Source organism: Acanthopagrus latus, chromosome 11 (genome assembly GCF_904848185.1).
Source record: "Acanthopagrus latus isolate v.2019 chromosome 11, fAcaLat1.1, whole genome shotgun sequence".
NCBI classification, from domain to species: domain Eukaryota; kingdom Metazoa; phylum Chordata; class Actinopteri; order Spariformes; family Sparidae; genus Acanthopagrus; species Acanthopagrus latus.
The window spans coordinates 11,113,506-11,124,165 of NC_051049.1; the positions used below are offsets into that span (position 1 = coordinate 11,113,506).

At 40.2% G+C, this 10,660-nt stretch overlaps 1 protein-coding gene across 2 annotated transcripts in view; it reads right to left on the reverse strand.

The window, feature by feature from the left end:
* The window catches only part of ell (elongation factor RNA polymerase II), a 34,178-nt gene extending 24,017 nt beyond the window's left edge, over window positions 1–10,161 (reverse strand). Inside the window, exon 1 of one of the 2 annotated variants that reach the window (XM_037113749.1) lies at window positions 9,861–10,161. In XM_037113749.1, the coding sequence (XP_036969644.1) occupies window positions 9,861–9,995 (135 nt within the window). In that variant the 5' untranslated portion in view covers window positions 9,996–10,161. The remainder of the gene's footprint in view (window positions 1–9,860) is intronic. The other variant, XM_037113750.1, reaches the window with a different exon arrangement.
* Between the last annotated feature and the right edge of the window lie 499 nt (window positions 10,162–10,660).

Genomic DNA, 10,660 nt, shown 5'->3' on the forward strand with positions numbered 1-10,660 from the left:
CTGTTTAACCGCACTTACACTGCATCCTTCAATTTTTCAAGATTCAAGTCCAAATCAGTGTCTGGTTTCATTTTCCACAATGTTAAAACAGGAAACTCGGTTCTTAATTCCCTGAAATTATGTAGATGTATCATACATTTTAATTACGGTTGTTTGGAGAAAACTGCATCTCTAACTTGAACAAAAATCCTTTGCACAAATCAAAATTCATGCTCAAACCTTACTGACAGACATTTGGAGATTGTAGCTGTTACCAAGTCTGTTTTATTTAAGATTCATTCACATGACTCACTCACCATCCACTCCATAGACCTCTAATTCAGCGAGTCGGGAACAGTTTCAATTGGGACTTGATTGTCACTGCTATCATTGCACATGGTAAGCTTTACACCTGCATGTTGCAATGCTCGCTGCAGCGTTTAGCTAAAAACACCACTGCGCCGAAGTACAGAGTCTCAGAGCCTCTAGTGTGGCTGTCGACTGTTAGTCTTGCTATACAAAGACATTACCAATTATCATGTTGGAGATGATATCAAAAATTGAAGAAATAGTGAACTCTGGAATAGCAAAATCCCCTTGCTTAATCCTTGAAGATAAAAAAGAGAAAGCTACCGTCTTATTTATCTGTCAATAGTACAATACTGTGTCACTTTGTCCTGAGCTCTGAACACTCACAGCCTATCCGGGATCAGCAGACCTTTCATGGAGCCACACTCCCTGGTCTACCCCTGCAATGTTTAACACAGCACCAGTTTTAGCACTCCCACCCTGTGCCCCCACCCCCCACCACCACCACCACCACCACAGCACTGCTAACATAGTGCTACCCTCAGCCTGTTCATTTGAATGGGCTGCTGACATGTCACTATTCTCTGGGACCTGAGCCCAGAATGTTCCACAGAGCTAACCTTAGGGACAGAGTACGGCTCCTGACCATGGATCGATGACAAGGCTGTGGATGTTCCCACACGCTGCCAACCAGCAACAGTGTGGGGATCAGCTGGACAGAGCATGGACTTTCAGCCAGTCAGCCCGTGATAAATCTGAATTGATGACACTGTTGTTCAAATCTGTTTCCTACTAAAACACAACATTTGCCTTCAGACTGTACACTTCTTCTCTGCATTAACAACCAAAGTGTCAAAAAATTACAGCAAAATGGACCTCAGAAAATTTGGCATATTTTGTATGCAAAGGTTGTTCACTAACAATCCAACATTCTCTGACAACAGCAAACATTCTCGTGTTGGCAGGTCTTTAAAAGAACACCCTCTCTCTTACACACTGTTCAAACTAATCCAAACAAAACAGTAAACCTAATCAAACTTATCAGGTCAAACAGTTGACCTCAAAGTGAGAGTGAAAAGGATATGTATTGTAATTTAGAGAAACTCCATTTATCATTTTGATTAGAAGTGGGAAGATGTCTTCAAACATGCAAGAAATATCAAAAAATCGGAAGCAAGCAGTAGATATTAAATCTCAAGGTGACTGGTGATCACTTTGAGGGTTTAAGCAACAAGCAAGTGGCAGTTAGACAGGCTTAAATCAGATACAGGGCTACTTGATATGGTAAAAAAAGAAAAAGAAAAAAAAAAGACCAAACTGACCAAACTCAAATATAGACAAAGACTGAACATGTTGAATTTAACCAAACATACTAAAACAAATAGACAGCTGTGACAGACAAAACAAACATCTATGTTTGTAAGAGAATGTTGGATGTACCATGTACAGTGTAAACTGCTGTAACACAGAATCTTACTATCACCGTCAAATATTAGAATATCATCAGTAGTCGAAATTGTATTGTAATTGTACAAATGCCAAACTCACTGGTGACTGAGTTTGAGCAGAGACAGAAAAGTATAACAAGCCAGCAGCCTAAACTTCAATGCGCAGTATAGTTTTGCGCCTCACAATGGGCAAAAATTAGCTTGTTTACCTGGGTGTTGTGTTCTCGATTTATCTGCTACACCACAATCTCCTTAAAGCTGAAAACAAGCCCAAGGCTCTCAACGATAAAATTATATGATGATATAATGCAATAAAAGTATATGTTAGTAAAATTTGAATTCACCTTTTCAATTTGTTTTGTTTTGTTTATACAAGCAACTGGCCATAATTCATGGAAAAATGACCAACCTCTTCACACAGACTTAGAGTCTAACGCAAATGATATCCTCAAACACAAGTGCAATTCTCGTCTGGGTCTCTCAGGTTGCACTGGCAAAGGCCTTCTTTGTGTTGTAGTAGATGCACACAGGAATAGCCAGGTCTTAATCCCCATGGGCATGGCTGTGTCACCCAAATTGTCAGGTGTTTAGTTGCATCACTGTCACCCCGATGCCATGTTCCCCCTGTCTAGGATTTCAGAGATGGAAAGAGCACTTTGTGCCATACACTCTGCAAGGGTGAAATGGTACTGGGTGTCCCTACTCTTCATACTCAGTGTGCATGTATCACTGCCTAGTATGTCTGTGTGTCTGTGTGTCTATGTGTGTGCGTGCGTGTGTGTGTGTGTGTGTGTGGGTTTAAACCTGGTTTACCAGTCTGGTAAAGATCTTACAGAGGAGCGGAGTGTCGATTGAGTATTTAAAGTGACACACTAGCACTGAGGCTTAATTGGAACTACTTATTGGTGCATTTACAGTAACTGGCTCTTCACTGCTAGCAAGAAACCCTTTGAAGCTTTTCATGTTCTCTGTCTCGAAAGCATGGAGCTGCTTTTGATCTTGAAAAGACAAATGCAAATTTCACATAAGCGACACATCTTTGTCGTGGGGGTTGGATCAGTACACGTAGAGTCTGACAAAATCGCTATAGACCAACACAACGCCATCTCTTGAAAAAAAAATCTGCATTAAAGCTCCCATACCAGAGTCATTTCAAAAATGTGTTTTCCATTTTGAGATAATAATAAAATGCAGACAGAAATGCAACACTGCTGCTGATGCACTGCAGCTCACCATTTATGCTTGCGCAAATGCACCAACAACATGATCATCATCCCAAGCTGTATGGTTCTTCTACACTGGCATCAAAAATGCATCACAACACAGAAAATTGACATGTCCCAGATAGGTTCTGTATGTTCACGTTTCTGTTAAACATCCAAGCGTGTGTTTGAAGGCACATGCAATTGTCTTGTAACAGCATTGTTGAAATTATAGACTCAGAGTGATTGTTTTCAGATTGATCCACTCTGGAGAGTTTATTCTTGTGTGAGCACAGCATCATACTCATCACTTGAATGTGCAACTACTGAACTTCAGGTTTCCAGATTCACACCTGCATCAGCACAAAAATGACATTTAGTGGTAAATGAAAGTGAGCAACACTTTTTTCTCTGCAACTTAAAAGAACTATAGTCAGATCTTACTAAAAGTACAGACAGCTGTCAGCTTCTAGTAATCAGGGAGTTTTCTAAGAGTACTGTGAAAGTGATGATGAAGCAGGAAGTCGTGGTTGACTTGAAAAGAGTGCAAACAGAAAGCCTAAATAAAACAAGTGATTGCAGCACCCTCATCAGTTAATCTGATAGGATCTCAAATTTGACATAAATATCTTTGTTCTTTCAATATTGTAACCTTACATCTGACTCAAACGAACTGCAGCACATATAGTTATAGTAATTAAGTAATTCATTGAGTTTATCCTATGGGGGATCAATACAGGTACATCTTATCACTTGATGCATCTAAGCTTTTAATTTTCACTCGATTACTTTTTCCTCGCTGTTTGACTAGCTGCTACTTTTAAATCAATTTGTATTCGTCATGAATCACAACTTCCACAATGTTAATTTATGCTCAGCCATTCATTATTATGGACTTTTCTGCTATACAACATATCACACTTTCAAGAGAGGAAGAATCATTTATGACCCTGTCCCTACTTGGACTTGAGCTGATGTTACAGTTCCTTCACAGCAGTGACCACCATCTGACTGAAAAATAGCAATGTGTGTCTCTCCTTTTGAGGCCAACTGGACCCAAGATAATTCTTGAGCAGGCAATTCCATGATTGGGTTCAATTCTTGTCAATGGCATATGATGGATTAAAATAATTTTACATATTCTGCGCCTCTCCCAGTGATGATAAGGAGTATATAATTCAGTATGAATCAAGTTATGTCTAATAAACAAATGTACATTGAAAAGCTAACCCTAACCCTAACCCATTTTGATGACCTTCGAAACGTCTTTGCTACAAAATGATTCAAATCAAAATAATATTTTTCAGTCAGCCAGTGTTGATTAAAAGATAATATAAAAAATTGCTTCGTCTACATCAGATTTCATGGCACAGAACTGCATTCAAGCAAAGCACATAAGCCACCTTTCATTGCTGGGGTTACTATTGGCTTCAGGCAGAGATGGGCAATGTCATCTCTGGGCCATCATTATATTACCATTGCTCTATCAAGTTTATCCTATACTAGAATAACTAAACTTAGGCTGGTTAAATATTTGTGATTTACAGATAAAAATTCAAGATAAAACCAGTCTTACACTTGGGAAATCTTATTTTCGGAGTGTGATTACCATGAAAAACAGTCACTGGCACTGATAAAAACAAAACACTTTGACTCTCAGGGAGAGTAGCACACCAGGAGAGAATGGATAATTGAGAAAATAAAAAGCGGAATCTCCTTTCATAAATCAGTCTTTTCAAACACGGAGAAGCCAGTGCTGATTCAGCAGAGATTCCTTCAAGGTCTGGTCTTATTCAAGGTTTCCAAATTGCTGCAGTGATATTTCAGATGTTAACTCTGGCATTTATTCATTATCCTTACTCATCTACAAAATGACATAACTACACCTGTACCTGTAACTCGTTCCTCTGGCTTAAAAGGATCATAACGTAACTTCCTGAAGAAAGACAGCTGATTGTTGGGTTCCATCCCCAGGTTGTCAAACACAGATGCATTAAACTGGCAGTGTAGGTTGTATGCCATCTGGGGTTGAGATCCAACTATGAACTACCTATTACAAAGAAGTTTTTACTTACTGCTTTAATGAACCTATTTTTAAGCATCCTACTGCTCAAATACTGGTCACAAACCACAGGCACAGAGCATCAGCAGTTTGTAGACCAAAAAACAAACTCTGCTCGGCTCTCACTGATCTTTTGAAACAGACAGCAGGTCAGGCAGTCCGCTCTGTGTGCAGTGACACCAGTTTGACACGGTCACTTGTGGCAATCCTGCCACAGGACAGAGGAACACCATGACATTTAGAGTCATATTTGGCCTTAGTGGTTATGGTCATCTCTCGCAGAGTCCCGTGATCTGCTGAGACTGTGGAGTCAGCATTCCTTAAATAACCATAGCACTGGCACAGGCTGAACGGGCTGAGGAAACAGAATCCCCTCATGCTCTCCATTACTTCCCATACCGTCCCCATAGGGGTTGAGAAAGGAGGTGGAGCGAAGAGTAAAACTGACTTGGTGTGAAGTCAGTTTTACTGTCACACTGGGGGGTGAGTCCGCCTGGGGAAAATAAACAAACCAAAGTATGCTGATGCCGTCTTGCTGAATTAACTAAAATTCTACCTGGACCCTTTTGCATAAGTTGCATAAGTTCCCCAGAGTCCAAAATAATGTCGTTACATTACTTCCTCTATCCAACCAACAGTCAAAAACCCAAAGACTCTTCCTTTACTATGACAAAGAAAAGCAACAAATCTTTACATTTTTAAGCAGCAGAAACCAGCAAATGTTTCACGTTTTTGCTTTAAAAATGACTAAAAAGAATCGACTCGATAATCGATTATCAAACATAGCTGGTAACTAATTGTCTCTCTGTCAAATAATCGATTAACTGACTAATGACAGGGGCTCATATCTCATGCAAATGAGCACAAATTAGTTTCCTGAGAACTTTGTTAATCTACTATGCTCACACTGTAATTTGACTATCACGATATGTTTAATGTTGCATTTTTTTTACTCAGTCCTGTCTTCGTGCAACATGCCTGCCACTGCAGTGCATAACCAAACCATAAGGTATCATTTTAATACCTTCTAATTAAAAAATGAACAGGTTTTAAGATCAAATCACTAAACGAGTCATTATACTCATTACAGTTACTGGAAATTCATGCCAGGTGTTAAAATGTAAATGCAACACTGAATAAATTGCAAACCACAATATGGGTGTCCCCCACTGTGATGCATTGCCTTAAAAATGTAAAATTCATACTCTCAGCACATAACTGCCAATCCATTACCTCACCACAAGACAAAAAGATATGACTTGGGCCAACGAGAGGTTTTAACATTCAAATGGGACTTCTCATCTCTCACCAGTGTAATACTGCGGAGCCAGCTCACAAGATTTAATGCACTTCATATGCAAGCCCTCCTGGACCACCTATAAATGTTCACTTTATATTTGAGACAAGCTTTGAATTCAACGCTAAGGCTTATATTTCTGTTGCTGTTCTATTCCATTTATCTCTTTCAAAACAAAGAAAGACTCCCAGTATGACTGAATCTGAGGAAGCCCTGTGTATTTCCAGTAATGCGCTGTAACAACAGTCATCCAGAGAAATAATTATACATTTTATCTTTACTCTCCATAACCTTCAGCTTGATGACACGGGTAGCCTTACTCATTCCCTTGCTTATATCAAAGACAATAAAAATAAAAGAAAAAAGCAAGTCTCTGGGATGACGGTCACGCAGTAGGAGCTCCAGTTCAGTCTGTCCTCAGACATACTGACGGAAAACCAGCTGACAGTCACGTCTCATGCAGGAAGCCGTCAATACACTCCGCTATTGCTATTCGTTGACTGGTATTGCACAATATAGTTTCAGAGGCACAATAACAAGTAGTCACAGTTTTTCACTTAATTACATTACAGAGACATTGACGACATGACATCTTGCCTGGACCAGATTTGACATCATTTAGCATCTGATTAGCTTACATTGGAATGAAAAACAAGCCTTGTTTAGTGACTCTACAATGACACACTTAAGACTTTAACTGTTCCAGCTGTATTTCTGCTGCTAGCTAAAGCGATTATGCTGTACACTGGCTTGGGAACAGCTTTAAGCTTCCTTATAAAAAGCATGTGCCAGCCAGAGTACACACATTTTCCACTAAAACAATGGCAAAACTGGAAGTTGTAAACATTTTCAGCTTTGTCTGATTACATCCTCGATTATGGCACCACTTTTACATTGAGAGGTGTGTCTTTCTGTAGCTCTTCCTCTTCCTTTACCAAGTTCCCAGCTCAGCTCCGCTGTTGGGTGCCAGCCAGTGTTTGAATTATGAGAGCGCTGGAGGGGCTGAGCTCCCCTAGAAAGACACCCGAGCCACACCGAAAGCAATACGAGCTTAAGTTTGAGTTGGTGCCGTGTGTAATAATAATTAGCCTGGAATTTTCTATATAAATGACATTTCAACCCCTACAATATAAAAAGAATCTTAACTCTCACCACCAACACACAGGAGCTGCTGATCTAAGTTGGTCTGACCTTAAACAACAAACTACTTGAATTTCTCAGAGCCTGTTTGCTTCTTTTTATTTGGCTATATTTCATGACAGGCTCGTCTTTAGTGTTTAGTCTGTATTCACATTCTTCATTCTTCTTCTGTTTTCACATTTTTTTCTCTATAGAAAATATCTTTTCTCGATCTGTGTTTGTGTAGATGTGGTCTGTGTTAGTGGTGGGACTTCATATATTTGCACTGCTCCCTGGTCATATTGTTTGGCTTTCATTGTTGGCTTTGTATTTCAATATGCTACTTTTAAATAAACATGCCCTTAACACTGAGCCCAACAGACTGAAGACACCTGTTTGTACACTAACATAATGTAATGTATGCACACATATTATGTAATCAATTTATACATGCGGCTAACAACACGTCCTTGTATGATTACTGTGTGTCAGATGGGTGGTTTGATGTATGCTCATCATCTGTGATCGTGTGAATCTTCTGTGACTGGGCTGCAACAGAAGCTGTTAAAAGTCACAGTAACTGCTTTCTGAATGCCTCTGATGAGCTTATGTGTATCTGATAAAAATAAAATAAAATGCATCATTTTGTCACGCATCATAAAATATGTCCGTCTAAATGCATATAGTCAACTCAAGAATAAACTCAATAAAAAGTACTCGACCTGTTTAAAAACCCCTCCCCACAAAAACTCTTTGTGCCAGCTAAGTATAACATTCCCGAAATGCTGCAGCACACACTCACATCACCCTACTGCTCTGAGCCTTCACCGCAAACCAAGCAGCTACTATACCATGGAGCCATTTGATTACTCAATATCCCTGACCGGGTCAAACTGTGAGTAAGGGTTTTAACTCAAATAACAGGGAAAGAGTGACACAGTAATGCATGCAGTAAGAAAGACAGCTTTAGGGGATTGAGAGTCGGTGTGTCTGTGCAGGCAACAATTCTTCATAAAATGATGCATATGAAACACGATTCAATTTCACCTCCTCCATCATCCATGTATAAACCAACTGCACAAACAAAAAGGCCAGCAGAAAGAACTATTTCTGATCCATTTTGAAACATTATTTTACGAAAATTTTGAGTATAAAACTGCATTAATGTATGCATTTAACAAGACTTTGTGGAAGTGGTGCAAAGCCCTGTCAATCCATTGTGTAGAACCCAAGATGCTTGAGACAATCATGAAAGTATTGTCCTGCCTCCTTCGGATAAAATAAGAACTGGTAATTTCTTCTGTGTGTCTCCTTAGTTTAATAAACGCTCCTACAACTAGTAGTCCCCCAATTACCCATCACAATTGTATTGTTCTGGCTTATCAGCTGCAGTCCTGCTGCACACAACCACCGAGGCTGGAGATAAGGCCCTTTACTCGTGGCCTGGCAGGTTTTCCCTGTCAAATATTTATAGAAGCTGAAACGTTAGATGGCCATCACCAGACTTATAGCTCTCTCTCTCTCCCTCTCTACAGGAGAAGACGAGCAAGCAGCAGCAGCGGCAGCAGCAGAGCCATTTCAGAGATCAGCCCTTGAATACAACCTCTTGTTTAGAATCGACGAGTGACAAGAAAATGTGTTGCCGTTTACCAACTTTGACGCACTTGAAGCTAACAAGTGAACATGAGCCTGTAGGGGCAGTGAGAGGGGGGTTGGGAGGGGAGATCTCTCGGATGAATCCTGGGTACTTTTCCAAATTATTCACCATGTTGTCATTAGATACTCAACCAAGACGACGCTGTTTCTTTCTCTCTTTCTCTCAAACTAAATCAAAGTGAGTGAGAAGACAAGGCTAGCAGCCGTCACCATTATGTGTGGGTAGCTGCTGGTGGCTAGCTAACAACGTTCGCCAATTTTTTTTGTTTTGTTGTTGTCGTTTTATTTTTTTGTGACAGCTTAACAAACTTTCTGGAAACATTTGTAAACACGACAGAAGTTGCTCCGTGATTTTTGGTTTTAATAAAGAAAATCACAGGTTGTTCGGCGAGACAAGTTAGCAAACAAACAAACAAACCCACAGTTAACAGCCAAATATGTGAAAAACAAAAACACCCCCCCAGTGTTATGAAATAACGACGAGGGCTTGATACATGACCCGACTATTCAACAGTCGAGAGTGGAGTGAATTCTGGGTGTGATTTAAACACAACACTAACGAGCTACCTAACAAACCAACAGCAGTCAGCCTGGCCAGAGCTAAACTAGACACTTAAAAAGCCAAATTAGCCAGCCTGAGCCAGCCTGCTGAGGCTGTGTATCGCAGCGTGTAGGCAGCAGCAGACACAGTGGGGACTGACCTCACTCTGCCTGTCACAGCCGCCCGGACACACTTCTTTAGAAAAACGCGAACCGAAATGTCACGGAAGCGAAACGGGCCCGTTTACCTTGCTGCTCTGGTAGCCCTCGAACGCCTTCAGCGCGCTGTCAGTGAGTTTGACGTGAAAGACGGAGACATTGCTACCGTTGCTCACTCTTCCACAGGACAGTCCGTAGCACTGCTCCTCCTTCAGCGCCGCCATCTTGCTACCGTTCCCACCACGCGCACGGACGCACTCTGTCGTAAACCGAGAACTCCCGTTGCTTTTCAATGAATATTCAATGACTGCTCACTGACGATGAGGTCACCGAGCAGTAATGAAGCCCTATATAGTCACACGTGTTGTATCCGAAAATCGCATTATACACTGCAGTAAAAAAATAGTATCATAATAATTCAAAATGTATTCAATAAGAGAGATGTTACATGATTGTTGAGAGATGAGCACTATTTTTTTTTCTTTTTTTAATTTTTATAACTAATTCGGAGTCGACACGTGAACAAGATTCTATTATTTAATGCTGGTACTTTGTAAGTATGTTTTTTTGTTATTAATGGTTGACAAAAAAAAATGTGTATTTAAGAATAAGCCTTGCACATCAGTTATGCGTAGGAACAGAGAAACGATAGGTCATCTGATTACGTCAGCGATACGTCAATGTCTGGAAAGAAAAAGGAAAAAAGAAAAAAAAAACAGTTTGGGAATATCCAGAAAATTTGGGACGTGTAGCTGGAAACAACCATGAAATGTTAGATGCCAGTGCATCCAAGTTGTCATGTTGTTATAAAAATAAGAGGATTGTTTTCATACATATTTTAGTGAAAGATGTCGGATATTTCTGAAGCATCTGAGGCCAGTTAAGTGAG